This window comes from Anser anser (genome assembly GCF_964211835.1).
Source record: "Anser anser genome assembly, chromosome: 2".
Lineage (NCBI taxonomy): Eukaryota > Metazoa > Chordata > Aves > Anseriformes > Anatidae > Anser > Anser anser.
The window spans coordinates 96,669,605-96,690,947 of NC_139721.1; the positions used below are offsets into that span (position 1 = coordinate 96,669,605).

The following is a 21,343-nucleotide window of genomic DNA, read 5'->3' on the forward strand; positions in this document are numbered from 1 at the left end:
TTCCATCTCTTGCTAGGATAAGTGACTCACACTTTTGAATGAGAACACACTTTGTCTTTTTTCTGCAAAAAGCTACTGCTGCTACTTTGTTCCATCCTCCGTACTCCCATAAAAATAATATTGTTCAAGTATGTGACATGCTGAGAGGAACTGGTTAACCAAAGTGCCTCTGGCATTACCACAAGCCAATTAATTGCCAAGCCTTTGCAGAGCTTGTTGGCTTTCATCTAACCAGTTAAGACCAGTTAGAGTGACAGTGTGTCACTGTGGTAAGTATCTTAGAGAAACAGCACAGTGAAAGAGAAAGGGTGAGTCCACAAACATGTATCTAAAAGCTACATCCAAATATGTATGTTTTTACTGACATTGTAACACGTGTGTTCCCTTTGCTAAATGCGTGATCAAGCCTTTCTTTAAAAAAAAACAAAAAAACAACCCACCTTTCTTTTTTAGTAATCTGGAACATATCCTGGGATAAAAGGTATGCTCACAGACTTTTTTCGTTGAACATCTGAGCTATTTTCTCTCCAGAGGTCTAACTCTACAGCACTTCTGTACTAACCACCGCAATTCTTCACTTGGGATAGCATTGTTAAGGGTGTATGAGTCATTGACCATTAATGCACATGGAAACACCATATGTATGGCCACGCGCTCTGTAGCCCATCATCAAAATGTTCTGTGCCCTACTATTTGGTCACAGTTTTGAATATTACTCTTCTAGCCAAATTGGTAGCTGGTTTTGCTATTCAGTATTTTTTTTTAACCTTGTTTGTAAGCTTTAACAATGTGCTAGGATATGTTTAACCCATTAGCTGTTCTAACAATTGTTTGAAGTTTTAATGTTTAAAACTTTTTCAGGCTTAAAAAACAAATCAAAACAAACAAATAAAAAATCACAACAGAACGACTACTACAGTTTCCCAAAGAAGAATCTCTAGCACTTGAATTTGATTGCATCAGAGGTCAGCGAACTAAGAGACAGATAGCTCAGTGGCAAAGTTAAATACTAGTGCCTGAAAATTGCAATGAAATCATATTGTATCTAAAGACTCAGTGTTCAGCAACCACCCCTCCTTCAGTGTGTACACATACACACAGATCTCTCTTGAGGAGTGCAGGGGCTGTTGAGAATTCGTGGCACTTCAGCTTAGCAGATTTGTATTTAAGAGCTCTGGAGGTTTTGGTCAGTAGTTTTTCATTGTTTTATAAGCACTACTGTCTAATCATAGTAGAGAAGAGTTCAGGGTTCTCTTTTTTCTTTTACATGCTTTTTTGGTTTATCTATTTAGAGCTGAAAGTAAATGCTCGCCACCTCCCACATGCTCTTGTGTAATTAAGGCTTCTTTCACCCTTCTTGTCAGTGGGAACAATTTCATGCAATATTTATTTTGACTGCAGCATTACTTTATACACTCCACTTCCAACAAAATTGTGTTCAGCACCTGTACTAGTAAAATAACATGCATCCCATTCAAAGCTGCTTCCCTCCAAGGCGCCGTGATCTTGCATAAGTGGGTTATTGTCTGATAAACTGTAATGTCACATAGAGGAAAAGAAGAACCCCAGCTGGCTAAGGCTGAGGTGGTTGTAGAGGCTCCGGGAAGGCAGGAAGGATTACATCCCATCACTGATGTGCCGTCTGCCCTGCTCAGCCTGGCTGCTGCGGTCGCTCGGTGGCTGTGGCTGAGGGAACCTCGTTAGTTCCATTTATAGGTTTCATTTAAGGGCTTTCCCCTTGACAGCCAAGCTGTGGTATGATGGCAGTTATTAGTGAGCCCACAGGAGGATCGCACTGGACATGCTTCAAGCTTCACTCTATGGCTATTAGTTCTTTAATTAACCTTGGGTTATGGGGAATTGTTGTAAGAGACTCCGCAAGCCTTCAGAGCAAGGCTTTCTTACGATAAAACCACCTCTTCCTGAAAATGAAGTACAGAAATTTTCACTGGGCCTTTTCTCCTTCTTTTGTTATTGGAGCAGGGGGTTGAAATGGGAACAAGGTTACCAAAATGGTCTAACTCTTAGGAGGCTGAAGAAGCAACCTTTTTCAAACCCTCAATAAAAACCATAGCCCCGCACTAAGTCAAAAGGAATTCATAATATTTTATTTTATTTTATTTTATTTTGTTTTATTTTATTTTTATTTTTATTTTTATTTTATCCAGTTATATCATCCTCTTCACCAGGTTATTGACAAAGTAGTGAGACCACGTTGGCTTTTATTAGGGAAAAAATGGTAGTTGTAATCTTAGTGTCAGAAGGATATATTGTCCTGAACAGTCTTGGAAGCACAGAAGTTGCAGTTAAAGCTAGGTATGTAGCCTCCTGCTACAGTCACTAGAGGCTTTTCTGTGGTAGACAAGGCGCAAGACAGTCTATCATCAGGTTTAACAGGATATATTTTTTAAGCATCAGGTTTTGAAATGCTTCTGGTAGAGTTCTCTGTAAAATTTCTGAATCTAGAAAAGTTTCACACGCATCCTTCTGATGCACAAGCTGCCCGACAAATTGCTTTTGTGTGTGTTCTTCAGATGACAATCTACTGAATGAATGCTCCTGCTTGCTCTTGTTTCAAATCCCTACAAATGCTTTGTAAGTGGGGTTTTCCTCTTGACCCCATACTGTGCAATATGGTATGTGCTGCTTACGGTCCTGTAATGCTTATATTTCAGCAGCTCTTTTTGTATCACAGAATCATCATCTCAGGCTCTCCTACCCACACACCTCTTAGTAGTGTGTATGTCTTTGAAGCAAGTAAACAGAATCTTCCCCATCACTGTGTTGACCTTTTGCCAGTGGTTGGTAAGGTCTTTTGAAACTTTTCAGAAGAAGCGACTGCACACTCAGTAAGTGGGTTGAAATGTGTGGTTTATTTTCTCCAAACATTTTTGCATTTTGACAAAATCTTCTAAAAAGCTGTATGGAAGCCCACTTTTGCCATTCAAACTGAATTGCCTTTCTCTGTGTTATATTGCATTGTATTTTAAATGGCTGGCTAGGGGACTTCAGAGGGTCCTTTAAAAAGAAGTAGGGTCCGTGAAGATTTTACTGAAGGATCGAAGTCCTTGCTTTGCTAACACCCAGATGCTGGCTCTGGTGACTGTACAGCTCCTCCGGCGTTTTATCCCAGCTGTGGCTTCATCCGCTCCCAGCGACAGCAGCATGATGGGGCTTTGTCAGTGCTAGCATTTCCCCTAAACTCTCCCTTCAGCTGCTGCCTGGGGCAGCATCAGTGCTACCAGCAGTGAGAGGAGCACAGAGGCAGAGAAGCCCCCCGCCTCCCCCCAGCACTTTAACGTCTCGCCTTGCTCCAAGATTCTGGAGATTTATAGCTTGGCTGTAACAAGACTGTATTTTTGACAGCTTAACATTGTGATCTATTTATTAAATAGAAAGTGCCCTGACAAGAAAAGGTAACCTTGTTCTTGCTGTTTCAGAAAGGGAATTGGCCAGCACCACCCTTGCCCGCTAGGCAGCATGGTAACCCTGCTCTGCAAAGCTGATGTTCTTCAGGGGTTAGATTTTAACAAATATCACTAAGGGCAGTTATATCCTGAGAAACAGGATTTGGCAGGAGGCATAAATATACATTTCCTAGGAAGGGCTAAAATGCAAAGAGGAATGTGATACATGCCCATTTGTGAACACACCAACCACTGAGTTATCTACAAGACAATGGACTTAATGTTTTTAAAATCTTTGCGTGTTCGCTGTGTTCAATCTCCCCATAAATATGGGAGTGTTCTCTCAACTACAAAAAGACATGAGTCAAAATTTTCTTAAGTTATGGAATATCTCAAATGTATCAATATTTGGATGTCCAACAGGTGACATCTGGCAGGGCTTAATTCTCACATAGGGGGTTCAAAATAATGAATCTTTTATGGGTGTGTTAAATTTAGCGGCTTAATGCAGTGGTTACTTACCTAGTATGTAATATCATGGGTAACATAATATCATGTAAAACTAAGTCAGCTGCCTCTTGCTAGTATTTGTCTTTGCAACCAGTGGCAAAATCAAGACAGAAATGGTAAATGAATGCCAGCTATGTTTAAGCAAGTGAAATTACTGGGCAAAGTCCCTGCCCTACTTTCCATACATAACAAATATTTCTTCTAAAAAAAAAAGAGGGGGCCAGTCCTTCCCTGTAGCGCCTCATTTGAGTATCCAGTTGATAATGCTAATGAAGACATGTCATTGACCTTGTTTAATGCCTTTATTTTAACAGACAAATTTTGGTATTGTCGACTTTCGCCGAATCATAAGGTGTTGCACTACGGAGACTTGGAAGAAAGTCCCCAGGGAGAAGTCCCTCATGATTCCTTGCAAGATAAATGTAAGTCATGCACAAGGATTGTGCTACTTTTGCTTCTTTCAAGCTCTTTATAACTAGTAGTGGGTTCTTCTTAATACAGGACGTTATCAACAGCTCTGTTCATGAAGACAGATAGCAGAGGACATTTACTCATGCATTCAAACACTGCTGTCCTTGTTTTGGCAAGCATGTGTGAGGACTGAGCTCAGCTTCCCAATGAGCTTATAATTTCATTCAGTTTGGAAATGTCGTGCATTTCATGGGGAGGAACACAGTTTATTTTCATTCCTCATCTAACTGCAGATGTCACATTAAAATACTTTGACATATTCAGAAGCACTTCCTGTCCATGGAGACGGCTGTTTCTTCTGCTGCAAACAATCTAGTGACTGGAGGAGAAATCCGTGGCAAACAGAGGTCTTTTTCATTATCATAGCAAGTGGACTTAAAGACAACACATTGCTGTGAGTGGTGTTGATAGGACCTCACAGTTACTTTGTTGGGAGGGGGCGTGCCTTTGTGACAGCTCCTACCATGAGATTTCTTGGGATATTTGGTAGGGACCAAAGTCATTTTGGAACCCTTCAGAAAATCATGCTCTCATGAAAAGTTCTCCTTAGTCCTTCAACGTGACTTGTAGAGGTTCAACCTGCAGTCCCAGGGAAGCTGTTTTTGATGACTGAGACAATGACCAGTGTGGTTCCGTCATCAGAAAATGACATCAAGAAATCAAGCACTGAATAAGGAATAATTTTTTTCTGTTCTTTTCTGAACTGCCATTAGTAATAAACGCCATTCTCAGCTTTATCAAATCAGACACACTTGTACAAGTATTCAAGTTGGTGGTTCCATTTCTTTCATGAAATAACAGAGAGAATAATTTTGCAGATGACAGAAGTTTCTCCAGCCTGCAAACTGAGAAAGGAGAAAATCAGTGATTTAAATTTTCTGTATGTTAGTACAACAAAGAACTGTTTCTCTTCTCTGGTCCCCCAACCTATCTGCAGGCAGCACCTTTTAAAATTTCTAAGTGTTCCCAGACACAGACTTGGAGGGAAGGAAGAACCTGTCTAATGCTGAAGCCCTGACAGTTCACTGTCACATTCACTTGTTTTTAGTACCTTCCTCCAGGATGTTTCAGGCTTTTACTGCAGTCTTGGCAGAATGTAGGACAGGTTCTCAAATTGCTGCATTGGCACTGGAAGACACTATCTTACTGGACAAGGGTTAGAGAAATTGCCCTTGAAAGTTACAGTAGTATGAGAATGGCAGAAAAAGAATGAAGGTCACACTTGAGTTGCAGGCACAGTTCCTGGACCAGCAGTTCCCAGATTTGGTTGCTTTGAGCATATTTCCATGCTCAAAACCCCAACCCGGACTGCAGGCTTCACTTTGCATTTGCATTTCCCACATGCTCTTGAGACTACTTGGGAATGTCACCATCCCATTGGGACAGCAGGATCCTGCTTTAGGAACCAGTGGGTCAGACCCATGTGTTCCCTGTGCATGCCTGCTGGCAGTGCAGATCCTGATGCAGTTTGAGGAAGATACGGTTATTTCTTAAATTTCTCAGACTTTTCAGGCTGTGAAAGATGTAAGATTTACCATACTGTGCCCCACATTAGGGTTTAGTGAAACGGAGTTGAGAATATTACAAGATGTGAGATTATAAAGCGGCACTATTTTAAACAGGTCAGGCCAAACTGGCTTAGGAATTTTACAGAATATTTTCAAAAAATACTTAAGTGTTCTGTGGATAGATATATACTGGATTTTGAGCTATTAAGGTCTGAATATGATGTTTAACGTTCTCCATGTACCAAATGTGGTGGTTTCCATCTCTGGGGAAGGATGTGCCTTTAGATGATCTCACTCTTCTCACTTTTGCTGATTGTTAAGATTGTCAGTACTTGTGAGCAGGTCAACAGATGAAAGAAAATAAGTATGTAAGAAACTGGAGGGCTGAGAGAAGTAGCATAGGACATTTTGTGTGCTCCTTGCCCAGCCTGAATAACTAGTGTCTATTTTCAAAAACTAAACGGTGGCTGGTTTGTTGTTTGGTTGGTTGGTTTTGGTTGTTTTTTTTTGTTTGTTTGTTGTTGTTGTTGTTGTTTTGTTTGTTGTTGTTTGTTTTGTGTGTGTGTTGTTCTTGTTGTTGTTTTTTATTTTATATTTTTAGACTTTTTTACTTCTGTGAATGTCATTTCTCTCTTCAGGTTGGCACAGTTAAACAAACTGTTCCAGCTGGAACAGAAAGCAACTGCCCTCTTTTTCAGGGCTCTATCCTTTGTGAGCACACCGAACCTGTGCTTAGACCCTCCAGGATCTTGTAGTCATCTTCTGGTACCATTTGAAGTCTCAGGCTTTCATATTATTATGCTGTTCTATATATATGATGCTTTCCTGAAGTTGCAATGATAATTAATAATTTATAGATTGTAGAAACTTTGTCTCTTGCTGACAGTATTGTATTGTGGATTGTATAGATTCTCTGTAATGTAATTACAGTTGGAAAATTGACTTCCACTTGAAGCTTAGAGAAATTTATCTTGATGTTTTAATGACCTCATGAGGTTTACTCTCTGAGTGAGTCTGGGTGACAGCGTCTTCCAAAACTTTTTATAACTTTTTTTTTTTTTAATGATTTCTGATAATTTTTCTTCTTAAAGCAATTGGAATGGGTCATTATAAGCCTTGGTAGTCCTCATTCCTGTTAGTACTAGAAGTGACTAAAATGCTGATGGCAGTAAGAAAAAAACATATATATATATATTTGAAAAACTTAGAGAGGCATTAACAGAAGGACAGCAGTATCAAGTGAGATCAAGGGTCCAGCATGCCCAGGATCCTCTCTCCACATGTCTGGGGAAGAGCAAAAAGAGGGCAGGCATATTACATTAAGTAAGACAGTGATCAGTGTATGCTGTGTAGGTACACAAATACACCAAGTACACATAAAAACTATCAAGATGCAGGTACATGTCTATATGAAAAGCTTTTTCCTAAGGTAATCTCAACAGGCAAGAAAATATCAGCTTTTTATCACAGAAACATCTAGGTTGGAAGAGACCTCCAAGATCACCTAGTCCAACTTCTGACCTAACACTAACAAGTCCTCCACTAAACCATATCATTAAGGGCTACATCTAAACGTCTTTTAAAGACCTCCAGGGATGGTGACTCAACCACTTTCCTGGGCAGCCCATTCCAATGCCTAACAACCCTTTCGGTAAAGAAGTTCTTCCTAATATCCAACCTAAACCTCCCCTGGCACAACTTTAGCCATTCCCCCTCGTCCTGTCACCAGGCACGTGGGAGAATAGACCAACACCCACCTTGCTACAGCCTCCTTTAAGGTACCTATAGAGAGCGATAAGGTCGCCCCTGAACTTCCTCTTCTCCAGGATGAACAACCCCAGCTCCCTCAGCCGCTCCTCGTAAGACTTGTTCTTCAGACCCCTCACCAGCTTCGTTGCCCTTCTCTGGACTGTCTCGAGCACCTCGATGTCCTTCCTGTAGTGAGGGGCCCAAAACTGAACACAGTACTCGAGGTGCAGCCTCACCAGAGCCGAGTACAGGGGGACGATCATTTCCCTAGTCCTGTTGGCCACATTGTTTCTTATACAAGGCAGGATGCTCTTAGCCTTGTTGGCCACCTGAGCACACTGCTGGCTCATATTCAGCCGACTATCAACCAATACTCCCAGGTCCTTCTCTGCCAGGCAAAATGCTTGATGCTTGAAATTTTCTCCAGATGCTTGAAATTTTGTCAGGAACCACTGATGCCTGTTCTAGTTGTTCTTACAGATTTATTTCTTAGAACAGACTGGAAATGATGGTGTGTGTGTTTGTATACAGTTTTAATGCTCTGGTCTTGCCTCTTTTTAGATTCTGTAGCTTTTACACAGCTTGATTATAACCCATCTTCTGTTTTTTTTGCTGTTTGTTTTGTTTTGTTTTTGTCATTGCTTTTGGATTTTTTAATGCAGTGCCAGTGGCAGATATAAAAGCTGTTGTGACTGGGAAAGACTGCCCTCACATGAAGGAGAAAGGAGCTCTTAAACAAAACAAGGTATGTTTCTCAAACTCTTATAAATGCATACCCTGGAATACAAAGCTTGTCAACTTGACCTTCCCTAAACTAATACAGATATTTTTCATTCCAGTCTGCCACCTTTCTGTATATACACACACACTTTGTTTTCGCCTCAGCCCATCTGAGTTAAATTATTAGGACAGCCTACTTTCCTTTACTCAGATTTCATGACAGATGTGCATTGTGATATGCCCAGAGCACATTAGGATAGTCTTTAATAGTGATGCCTTCTACCTCTAAAGTCAAGCGGTTTTGACTGCTGCTATAGAGCAGAGCAGCAGTGACTGTTGGTATCTACTCTTACGTTGTCTCTGATAAATAACTAGCTTGTTCCAGCTGTATTCTCCAATGAGTTGACATACAGTGAACACAGGCACATGCCAAAATTGCAGTTAATGTCCAGCTGTTGATAACTTCAAATCCATTCAGGTAGAAAAATTACTGCCAACAAAAGGATGTATGGTAGATGCTAGGTAGTTAATGAGGTGAATAAGGATGTGTTCAGCAGTGCATTTGGAAAAAAAATGTAGGAGACATGGTTAGCTTCAATTAGATTTATGCTACGTTTCAGAATTTCAGGTTGAGCTTAAGCTAAGACTCAAGTTGTACACTGCCAGAATCTTGCACGTTTTTGTTAGTAACAATTGCCACCACAGCAGGAAGAAATTGAATTACTAGCAAAGTCTCACTTATTTGATGGTGAAGGTATTCATACCATATCATATGATATATATTAATGAAATTTCCATTGGGTTGTGCTGTCTGACCTTACAAGTAAGAATGAGATCCTAATGATGTTCAGTCTGACCTAGAACCACAACCTGAGCTTTGTGAGACGGATCAGAGGATTTGAGTCAGTTTCTAGTTAACTGAAATTGAGGAGTTTGGGGTCCAACTAGAAAGAGATTTTGGTGGACAAAATTCTAAAGTTAAGAGTTCCTGCTTCGAGACTTTGAAAACAAAATGCACACACCTAGTATCCAAATAAAATATGGAGAAAACAATTCTGAGAGGAGCTATAGAAAATGAAAGGACACTGTCAAAACTATGTCACACAACTGTTGCAGCTTCATTGCTGACTTTTCTTGCCTTAACTATGGCTGGAGGGAGATATACAGAGCATCTCAATTGTTCATGTATAAGAAACACAGGCAAAGATGCTTTAAATCTATCAGGATACCGTCATTTCTTTTCAGCATTAACTTTACACGGTCAGAAATGAAAAAAAGTCAAGCCAAGCAAGGAAAAAAGTCCCAGGAGTATCTTTCCTTGTTAATTTTTGGAATCAGAGCACTAACACACGTGCACAATAGATTGCATACAACTCATATCTCAAGTTAAAGATGAACCATCAACAGCATTTTGCTGGGGCATTTATATGATGCATATAAAGTATTTTTAGTGCTTCCTTGTCTTAGCTCTCATATGTCCTCACAAAGAGGAAAGATAGGAGCAACGAAAGCAGTGGGTGTCAGTGACGGAAATGTGTCATCTTTATGGAGCAGTAATGTCTAGATAGTATTTAATGCTAAATAGCAGAGCTGCAGATCATTTTGTCCTCAGCTGTCAGCATTGTCCCATTTCCTTGGGTAAAATGGCTTTGGACTGGTGTAAACTTCTGGCTGGGGATGTGAAGATCAGGAGCTGATAGGTAGCACATCTGCATCCACAGCTGTTGTACAATATTGCAACAACTTAACCAGCATCATAGGAATAACACATCATTGTTTGCTGAGTACCAAGTTAATGTGGACAGTGAGATGAAAAGGAAAAAGCCCAGCACAGGATGCAATTTGGCTGATTTTGATGTATGAAACCTTTCCCTTCTTGGAATTTCACACTTGGTGATATATTTTTTGAGAGGTCTTTTTGTTTGGTGCTTTCTCTGTGTGTGTGTGTGTGTGTGTGTATTTATAAGGTGTATATATATACATATATTGACCACCTTAATGTTTATTTATTGGCTGAAAAGAAAATAGAATGGCAGAATGCCACTGCTCTGAATATAGCTGGAACTGGCAGAATGTCCATAACAAAGGCTTCAGCATCTCATCATTTGCTGGCACATGGCTATTATTCTTCCAGTGGGATCATTTAGAAATAAATAAGAGTTAAACTTAGTTGAAATTTGCATGCTTATGAAGCTGGAACAACATGATAGGACCAGACCTGAGTCCATCATTGTTCATCTTGTGTTCTTAAATTTGAAGTCCCCTTTTCTGACTCTTGAGTAATATTAATTAATTTCAAGGACAAGAAATATACTAGATTTTGCAGCATTCAAAACAAAGCTTGAGAGAAGAATTTGGATAAAATATTGCTGTGTATTTGTACATATTCTTCTTTCAACCTTTATTTGCTGATGCAGCAGGCTTCAGGCTTGATGCGTTTTTATTCAGCAGAACTGATTCTGCTCACTTCGCTGTTCCTTTGCAGCTTCCCTTTTATTTCATGTTGGTTGAACAAGTGCCCTGCCACTGCATGTATATGTAATTCTCTGAAGAGGTTCTTCTGACTCTGGCAAGTAAACTTAACATGGCTGTTATCTCAGCCTTTGGCAAAAGACATTGGCTGAGGCTGTTGACAACAGAGTAGGGAGAGGTACTGAGGTCATTACAGCTGCATGGGATCACTCAGCTACAAAGACTTAAGATATCAGTTTATCATAAATACTGTGTCTCCTATTGGCCTATATGAGAGACTGAAGGAGAGAGGGAGAAGTTTTGGGAATGGAAGAGCATGTTTCCCCTCATACCACCTGCAATAGCTTTCCCTGTGGAATTGAAACCAATTGAAATTCAATTCCCTGTGGAACTGAAATGTCCAGCAACCAGGTGCAGCCTCTTTTTTCCTGTTTTCAGGAATGTACCTCAAAAGAGAGGCACATTGTGGGTCCCAGTGCCATTTCCCTTTGCAAGCATCTAGGGAAGGACAGATGTCTGAAATGTGCAAGGGTGGAAGGAGTTAAAAGTGTCAAGGGAGTGAGTTCGTCAGGTTGAGGTGGGGGTGGGGTGTAAAGCAAAACAAAGAAGGAAGGAACTGATTTTCCTGGAAGGAAGAAATGATAGGGGAGGAAGACCAGAGACCAAAAGATCTAGATCTGGTGTAAAAGGCTGGAGTGGAAAATGACTTTGAGAAAAATTGAGAAGTAGGACAGAAAACAGAAGAGATGGCTAATGGAGACTGAACAGTTTTCCTTTAGGAACTGTTCATTCCTCAAAATCCTCACCTGTCGTTGATGAGAACATAACAAAACCGTGTGGGTGGTCAGCCACAGGTAAGCCAGCTCAACTACTGAGACCACTGTCAGTGTGGAGGGACAATTGGCAACTCCAGCTCCTTAGGCTTCCATTTCCCTTGATGGTTTGCTGTGCCTGAGATGATAGAGATGCTGGAGTCTGGAAGTTGTAATTCCTGAGCCTTTAAGTCCCAGTAGCAGCCAACAAAGAAGCTGAACTGGAGCCAGGGCTGCCAAACTTCCACTTTCCCACATAAAAGGAAGCTTGGCACCTTCGGTCTAGGCCTTTCTGTCTACTTGACTGGGAATGACCAAACCTGTGTCCTTGGGATGTTCCTCTTTCAGGCAGGAATTTTCTCTTCTTTTCCTTTGTTTGAAATAAAGAAGATCTTCAGTCCTTTGAAATTCCTCAAAGGACAAATATTCAGAGGCCAGGCTTGTAGGATTGTTGGCCTTCATGACATTCAGGAACTTCATAGTAGAGTAGTAAAAGCCCTTTTTGCAATGATGTATTTCATTTTCACAACCTCAGTCACATGACTTGGCATGTTCTGATGTCAATAATTTATAACACTCTGTGAGGAGATAATGCCAGGTTTGTGTGGGTAGAGGTAAATTTGTTTGTGTAATGAGAGATATCACTCTTAATAAGGTGTGGCTGAGAGACATGCCTAAAACTCCAAAAGGCTATGTGAAGCATGAGCAATTTGTTTGCTTAATGCACCAACGGTATTAGTAGCTGCAGCTTCCTTGGGCACAGACTTGTCTCCTGTGGCTTGGCAATACAGCAAATGGGACCTAATAACTAAATTCAAGGAAACCAACAGCATTTCCCATGAGATCCTGATCTATGCTCAGCCAAGATTATCCCTAAGGATTACAAGTTTTTATGATTCAGATTCTGCTCTTAATCAGACAGGTTCAAAAATGAAGTAACCCTTACTGAAATCCAAGAATCTGTGCCAGTTTTGAATCACGAGATCAGGTTAGGAATCCAGACCAACATTTATGCTGCAGTTCCTGCAGTCAAATCTTCTGTTTTAAAACCAGGTGTAGTAAATTTAAGAAGCAATGCTCTTGTTGCTGCTGGCATGCAGGGCCTGTTGTCAGCTGAGAGTCAGCGAAGGTGACCAGTATTGGTACTGTGAGGCTCAGGAAGACAAGAGGCATAAGGAATAGGACTTATGATACAGATTAAAGTAGTTCTGAGTCAGCATTCTCCTGCTGGAGCCATTTTTTTTTCCCCACAAAGTAATTATTTCTGTATCAGCTAGCTTACAGGTTGTGAAATTCTTGTAGCAGTGCTTGTAGTGATGTGTGCAGTAACCATTATAACATTATGTGCTTACTGCTGGACAGTGAAAGTTCATTATTTATTCAAATTGGTTGTGTTTCCCCATAGGAACCTAGCTCCAGGTGCCTTTTAGGGAAGACCCACGCTTAATGAATTCACTTTGGCAACCTTTAAAATTCCATCTTTAGTGCTGAGGAGAAAAATGATGATTTTTCCTCTCCTAAGATTAATTTTGGTCTTCACAACCAAGTAAGCCAGATTGTTCAGTTTGAGTCTTCTGATTCTCATTCAGGTAAAGACAAAATGACAGAAATCTCCTGAGAATTAATAATTTCACAGATTTCCAGCAGTGAACAAAAACATCAGTATATATCAGAAGATTAACTGTCCTGACAAGATTTTTGACATAGGGAATCAAACCTAGAGAATTTTGCTAGTTTGCAAGTCAATCCATGCAAATTGAAGAAACCATGGGCCTTCACAGAGAGTTTGTTGCATGTGTACTATTATCGGTTATATTGATTTTAGTCCTCACCATTACCTAGCTCAAATCTGAACTCAAAGTAATCTGTGACCAAGTGAGTAGCAGTCAGCACTAAGCGAGGTGAGTTAGCTTCATCTGAAGCATCTGTGTTGGGCTTCGTGCAGTCTGGTACTCCTGCATCTTTGGCCAGGCAAGGGGAGTATCATAACCTATTTTCTCACTTGTTTTGGGGAACAAGGGGTAGTAAAGAAAGAAAGATCTCAATGCCTGAGTGCTTCTCATGGTGCATTAACATATGTTTCTTTGTCTTATTCCAGGAAGTGCTAGAGCTTGCGTTCTCTATATTGTATGACTCAAGTGGCCAGTTGAATTTCATTGCTCCGGACAAGCATGAGGTAAGTCAAGTTTGGGGTACAGAAACTTCTTTGAAGCCTTCTTAGTTCCCTTGTGGTAGCAGCCAGCTTTTAAGGAACATAAGAATGGTCATGCTGTCACAGAGTACAGGACAATCTGAACCTGTGTCATATCTCACAACAACCTGAAAGCACAGGGATTAGTATGTGAGCAAGACCTTCTGCAATCTTCATGCATATCCTGAGCTACATGTTTTCTATTTGAATGCCATAGAGCACCATGGGATCTGAATTCCAGGACAGTATTTCTAAGCCCTACTGAAATGCATACCATAAGAGAAAGAAAAGAGCTTGGGCACAGACCTCACAGTTACACAGACCTTGCTCATCATTTCCTGGTGTAATAAAGATTTCTCTTTGTCTGGTCTGCTTTAGACACTAGAGTATTTTGCTGTGTGTTCACTTTGGTGAACTTTATTTCAACACCAATGATATGCACAGGCAGGCTGTTCATGAATCACTGCTGTCCTCAGATCATCTTGATCGTGCCAATATAATCAGGGGAAGTTATACCATCCCTAGGTCTCAATTTCAGCCAATGACTTGTGTTCTCCAGAACAGCATATCCCATTTTCTTCATTTCATGCTGCTTAAGACCATTTATGACAGGTGATCACAGAATGTCCTTTCTCTTGCATCTCCATAGGTTGATGCAAAAGGGGTTTGCAATCGGTCTCACTTGCATAAAGACAGTTTAAATACAAATAGCAAGGCACAATGGCAGTCTCCCCCCGCTCCTTTCTCTTACTTGATAACAAAACAAAATAGACAACATCATTGCCTTTTGGAAGATGATGGAACTAATTTATCTAATTATGTGGAATAATCAAAAGTGATTCACTCCGAGAACTTGGAATTTCCAAATAAAGATTTAGCAGAGTACCCTGTATTAAAAAAGTAAAGAAGTAGTAAAGTTTTCCCTTCTTGTCTGTAAAGTCACAGGAGTTAGTTTTTCATCTGCACACTTATTTTATGGTGTTACGTTCACCTCAGTCTCAGTTCAGGTCACAGGTCTCAGTTCAGGACACTGCCTCGAGATGATGAAACACAGAAGACTGCATTTAACTGCATTATACTGTAGTGTTATTAAAGTGCATGAAATTGCATTGCAAGTGAAGTATATTTAGTTACACAGCTTCAACATTTGCAATTCTGGATAAAAACCTTCAAATAAAAGTTAATTTTAGGAGAAGAAATGAGGTTATACTCATTTGGATTTTCCTGGGTATTAATTTTTGAGTGTCATTTTCAAGTATGTTCATTCCAGAGAAAGATTTGCTGGTCAATTTTCATCCAAGAGAAATGAGCAGTAGGCTCCAGGCATAATGCACCATTAGAGCTGTCAGTCTAAGCCAAACACAATCGTCTTCATCTTTTAAACTGGATGTATGTTAGAGGCTTTCTGATATAAATTCTCCAGAAATTAAATTCTAGCCTGTTTCAGCTCGTAAGAGCCATTGGTCATGAAAATCAACAATTTTTTCAGCTACTTCTCTGGCAAATATAGCTTAAGGTTTCAAGTGTATTTTAATGGTCTAAATGTTCAACAACTGCTACTGCATCCTACTGATGGGCAGTAGCATCGTGAGATGTACTAACCCCTTGCTAGTGGTTGTGATAACATGCCTATTATCTTTATTTCTCTTTTTGATCATGTGCAGCTTCTTTGAAGCAAAATGAGTATGCTCAAAAAAGGGGCTAAAGGCAGCAATCTCTGCTGCTACTTCACAGTTCCCAAGTGAACATTTCCCAAAGGGCACCTCCCTTTCCCTGGACTTTTTCATGGCCTATAGAGGAGTGAGTTGCAATTCAAGTAAAAATTACAAGTATACAGAGGGAGCACCCATGAGGGAAAGCAAATAAGTTGTTCTGAAGCTCATGACTCTTCATCAAAGTGACTGAGATGCTTGTTGATAAAAATGCTGGCTTAGCCATGTTGTCAACTTGGGAGATTTGATAGGTAACATCTCTTGATTTCGAAAGCTTTGCATGAAGTGCCAGAAATATTAGTGCATTATGTTAGTACATGAAATCTGTAAGGTCAGACTTACGGGGTGATTTTTTTCAAATACTTCTGCAGTCCTTGTGATTGTAGAGAGATTTGAATTGGGAATAGAGTGTGACCTAAAAACAAAAATAGAACTAGGATCATAGGATAATTCAGATTGTAAGAGACCTTGGGAGGTCCTCTGTTCAACCTCTTGCTCAGAGCAGGTCAGCAGTGAACTCAGATCAGGTTGCTCGGGGCTGTATCCAGATGGATCTGGAAAACCTTCAAGAATGGAGCCTGCACAACCTTTCTGGTTGTCTGGTTCCGCTGCTTGACTCCCAAGGTATTTCTTTAATAAAATCTCATTACAGAACCAATGTCGTTGAGATTTGGACCTCATTTTTTTACTCTTAAATTTGGCAATACCCTTAGCCATCTGTTGGAGCTTACTGCTAGCCAGAGAATTCAGCACTGTGAGATCACTCCATCGTATTTGTTTTTCATTTGAATACTAATAGCTGGTTTCAACTACACAGCAAAAAGGTGGATTAATCTTATCCTTGATTTTTGACAGAGAAACTGATGAGGGAAGCTATAATTAGGTTTCATTGGAATTTTATGAAAATGAATCTGTAGTAAATTAATTTTTCAGTGGCTCTTAGTCTGTTTTGCATATTAAAAAGAAAAAAGCTTCTGAATGAGTGCCTCTGTTTTTCCACCATCTCATTAGGATTTCTCTCTGCTCAAAATGTGCAGGAGTTTAATTAGATGCACTTGCCAACATGGAGATTAGAGAGGAAGCCCCTTTTCCAGGCCATTGCACTCATCTGAATTGTGGCCAGAATTTGGTTTCTGTGGGCCCTGAATGAGTTACATCTGGAAGAGGAAAGAACCGTAGTTCTGCTTTCTGGCTCACTGCAATTCCTCCTTGGAGAAAGTGCTGGCTATACTCACTGAGCAGGTGATGGACGATTTACGTCAGGTGCTGCATCTATTGAATGGATGCACTGCACTTATGTAACCTGAGCAGAGCCTTTTGCCTTTCTGATCCTTTTCTTAAAATGAATACTGGGGAAACTTTCCCAAATAAAGATTTTAAGTTGATAGTAAAAAATAAATAAAAGTAGTATGTTTTAAAATAATTACATTTCTAGGATAGCTCTTTTCTTGATAATCTGCATACACTCCACAAAAGCTGCATACTTTAAAAGTCTTCAGTGACATACTTTGAGGGCCTAGAATAGGCAAGGTAATTGCTTCCTTAGTACTGTGAGCAGGACAGCCTGAACCATCAAGTCTTTTCTAGATAGCTAATCTCATACCAAAGCTGCAGCATGGCTTTCCAACACCCTGGATGAAATTCTAGCTCTGCTCCTGTTTCATTACTGACTTAAATGGGTCGGATTTCACTTTGGATGTTGAAGTGTGTTAACTATCCTATTTTAAATGCATGCCCTTTTTCTAGATGGAGACATACCCCAAGAGGGGGTTTTCTCTCTGTCTTAAAAATAATCTTCATTTCTGCTGTAGGATGAAGTCAACTGTGACTATCTTTAAACTTGGCAATATCATGTAGCAAATGGTCAGCTAAATTTAAAATCCATTTTTTTTTTGGCATGAAATCTAGCAGAAGTATTTGTAAGATAAAAATGTAGTTACGGTTGATTTAATTTTCCCCTGCAAACTAGGACACAAGTTCATGATTGCAATCTTTATTTTTAGATGGTAGCATTTGAGTACGTCTGTTCATAGTTGCATAAATGGCTTATAGTAATAAATGAAAGGGACTTGTTTGATTTAAGTTGACTGTAGATCACCAATCTCCAACTGCTTTGTTGCATATTAAAAATATTCAGCCCATGTTTATCTCAAGCTGTCAGTCATTGAGAAAGATAACATCTCCTATTATGAAAAAGTTAACAACAAAGAGAAGGGATTTAGAGGCCAGTTCAGCATTTGCAGCATTTGGAATTACACCGGGTAGCTTGGCATTTAATTTTCATGAAGGACACAGCATTGACTGACTGCAGTTTTTGCAATATGTTATTTTGTGCTCTGTAAAATAGTGGTAAAGTAGGCATGGGTATGTCAATGGGAGCCTATTCCCACACATGTCAGTTGATACCACCTTATTATGGCTTGTTTTGCTGTAAATTAGATAGTTGGTAGAGGATTTCTTACAGAAGGAGTAAAGGTGAATTTTGGCTGGTATTCACCTCACCTAACTTAGCTGTCTTGGAATTAAAAGTTTGGTGTAGGATAATCAGGCTCTCTTCTAAGTACTGGGGAAAGAGAAAGACGGGGAGAAGGAGGCATCTCCATATGTTCGGTGTCCTAGGTTAGGTATCATTCTTTCTCCCATAACTGTTGAGAACAAGAAGCTTGGAGGAGATACCTAACTGTCCAACCACCTACATATTGTCATTTCTTCTCAGTTTAAGGGAGTTCTTCACCTATTTTCTGAGCACATCAGTGGAACATGCCTTCTTCATAATACAAGCTGGTAGAATGAATCAACCTCATTTTAGGTCTCCTTGAGGGAGCAGTAACTGTGGAGGACCAAGCCAGACAAACAATTTATGTGCAGAAAGTCTATTAATGATAATTTTTATCTTTTCCCCATGCAGTATTGTGTATGGACCGATGGGCTGAATGCCCTCCTTGGGAAGGATATGTTGAGTGATCTAACGCGGAATGACTTAGACACGCTGCTCAGCATGGAGATAAAGCTACGCCTCCTTGACTTGGAAAACATACAGATCCCAGATGCTCCCCCACCTATCCCAAAGGAGCCCAGCAACTACGACTTTGTCTATGACTGTAACTGAGGCTGCCACTGAAACTTGCTTCGAAACTGGAAATATTATAACTGGAGAGATATAAAAAAAAAAAAAGGAAAGAAAGAAAAGAAGAGTTTGTGAGAAAAAAAGAAAAGCCGGTTGTGCACCTTGGATTTTGGCTTTGGGGAGGAGTGTAGAAACACTTGCATTCCTCCCTGTTCCCTGCATCCCATCCTTCCCCATTCCCATCTTCCCCATTGCTCATCCAAATCCACATTGCTTTAATTAACTTTTAATTGCAGGCCATTGGCCTTGCTTAAGGCAAAGACTGCCACTAAGAAGCACCCTCCCAAGGACTTTTTTTACATTTTTAATACTGGAATAGACATTCTTAACTAAAGGATGGTGTTATCAAACTGCATGCCTGTGACACCCACTTGGCAGGGCAGAGGCTTTAACTGGAAGGAGGAGGGAGGTAGGGAGCAGAAGCAGCTACTGTAAGCAGATTTCCCCAGGCACTCCCAAGAGTCTGCTCACAACTGAATCCAATGCAATGACAAAAAAAAATGTTAACTGCTTCCCAGTACTCACGCCATTCGTCACTGTCATTATTCTTTCCACTGTCATCTCAATTCTCGTCACCAGCCTTCACCTAACTGATCAGCTCCCATAATGGAAAGTCTGCAGGTTTTTGCTGTACCATACGCTGCAATGCTGCAACAGCTTTTAACTTCTTTTCCTCCCAGCTCTTAAATAGGCCTACACTAGCAGATCACTAGTACAAACTGTGTATGAAGCCACCGTTGTGTCCTGTCCCTGTAGCATTCCCTAAGCCTCAATTGCCTCTAAAATTGGCTTGTTGCTATTCAAAGTGATTTTTATTTTCTTGGTCCAAAGTTCAATAGTAATTTCCACAAATTAATTATAACTGCCAAACATTCAGGTTTACATTGTTGTCATTGCTACAGTTTTAAGAATTTGCAAGGGATTTTTTTTTGTACGGGTTCTAATTTTTTTATTTTATTTTGCCAAACAAATATATTTAAAGAAAACTAATTTCATTGTGAGTACTTTGGGGGGGCAATATTTTTACTTAATTTCCATTTGGAACATTTGCCCTGGAGGGAGAAAACAATATTCCCTTCAACTTTGCCGTTGAATAAAAATCTGAGTTGTGATGATTCTTGGAACATTGTTTTTCTTCTGAAGTTGTCTTTTATTCTTTATGGTGCTAGCAATTCTCAAGTGTTTGTTCCAAAGAGGAGAGAGAAAGGCTGAATCTTTCTCATCTGCATCTGATTTAATTATTCGTTTGTGGTGACAAGGATAAGGTGAGTCCAGAGATCTCCACTTGCCATAGGTACACAAGCCTTCCTGTAACAAGGAGCCTTTCAGAAATCTAAAATCAAACCGCAGTGATGTTCTCATGGTCAGTTCAAGGCTGCTGCCTTGAGCCTGTGTGCTATCGTACCTGTACTTGTGCTTCCATTTACTCTATGGAGAGGGTTCCCTCCCTGCTCTTCCTTTTCTTCTAGGTATTTCACCAAGTTCAGTCTCTCATTAAGTGCTGGGTCTAGATCTAGAGGAACCCACCAGCACTTACAGCTGAAGACAGATTTTTATTTGTGAAGGTTCCTCTCCTGCTCAGACCCAGCCTAAAAAGACTGAAGGGGTTTTATCAGATCTGGTGCTAGAGAGGAACCTAGAGGGTGGTTCCAGTTTAGATGGACACAGAGGACCTCAGCTGAGGTGGCCTTTGCTCCATGCAGCTGTCTGGGGCAGTCATCCTGACTGACCTCACGCCAGGTGAGAAGAGAAATGATGTCCTTCAGGTGCAACTATACAGAGGATGAGGAAACCATGGTATTGAGTTCAGGCAGGAGAGTCCTAAGGAAGGTACCACCTTCCTGAAGTTGCACTTGCAGTATTCCGTGAATGTCTTGATTTATCAGGAGGCATAAATTGGTAAAGTAAGGAAAAAAGAAACTGAGTTAAATGCTGGAGTAGAAAGTTAGGATAGACCACAGCCTGAGAGAAAATTCAATACAAGTGAGAATAGGGATGTACAATGTGAGATGTAGGAGTTTGAGATATTTTATTCTGTGGAGCTTTGTCAAACTATAGCAAAGGTAGAGAGGGGTTAGGAATGAGTAGAAGCAAGGCACTGCCTGCTGCAGGGAATCTGGGAGGAGTCCTGGAGAAGGGGATGGAGTTAGGAACACATTTCTTTACCAGACACTGATGGCTGCCTGAAGACAAGGCTGAGAGCAGAACAGAGAATCCAAGTTGTTTTATTAATCTCTCTGACCCAGCTGGGTGACTTGGCTGTGCATAACCTTTGCTTTTTATTTACAGACTGCAGAGCTAGCGCTTCAGATGGGTATTGCTCATTGTCAAAATAAACACCTTTCTCTTCTAAGCAGTAAGAGCCAAACACTGCCTGTTCAGGGGCAATCAGATGTGGTGATCTTAGCAGGAATGCATCTGTGTGAGAATCAGAAAGGAGCAAACAAAAACCTTCCCCCTGAGGATGAATTGAGCAGGAGGAAAAGGTTAGACTTGGCTCCCCCACAAAGGTGAGTGCCCCAAATTGCAGGCATGCTAAATTTGTCACCCCCCACGTGTCCTGCCTGTGCAATAAGAGAGAAGAGGCTTGAGCGATGCGTTGGCGTAATAGCCCATGCAGCTATTTTAAAAGCACTCCCACAGCACTCTGAAGGGTCACGGTGC

At 40.5% G+C, this 21,343-nt stretch overlaps 1 protein-coding gene across 15 annotated transcripts in view; it reads left to right on the forward strand.

The window, feature by feature from the left end:
* The window catches only part of ELMO1 (engulfment and cell motility 1), a 304,941-nt gene extending 285,138 nt beyond the window's left edge, over nt 1-19,803 (forward strand). For all 15 annotated transcript variants that reach the window (XM_083826075.1, XM_083826074.1, XM_083826086.1 and 12 more), the window contains 4 exons: nt 4,232-4,339; nt 8,308-8,390; nt 13,748-13,825; nt 18,461-19,803. In XM_083826075.1, the coding sequence (XP_083682201.1) occupies nt 4,232-4,339; nt 8,308-8,390; nt 13,748-13,825; nt 18,461-18,661 (470 nt within the window). In that variant the 3' untranslated portion in view covers nt 18,662-19,803. The remainder of the gene's footprint in view (nt 1-4,231; nt 4,340-8,307; nt 8,391-13,747; nt 13,826-18,460) is intronic.
* The last annotated feature ends 1,540 nt before the right edge of the window (nt 19,804-21,343 follow it).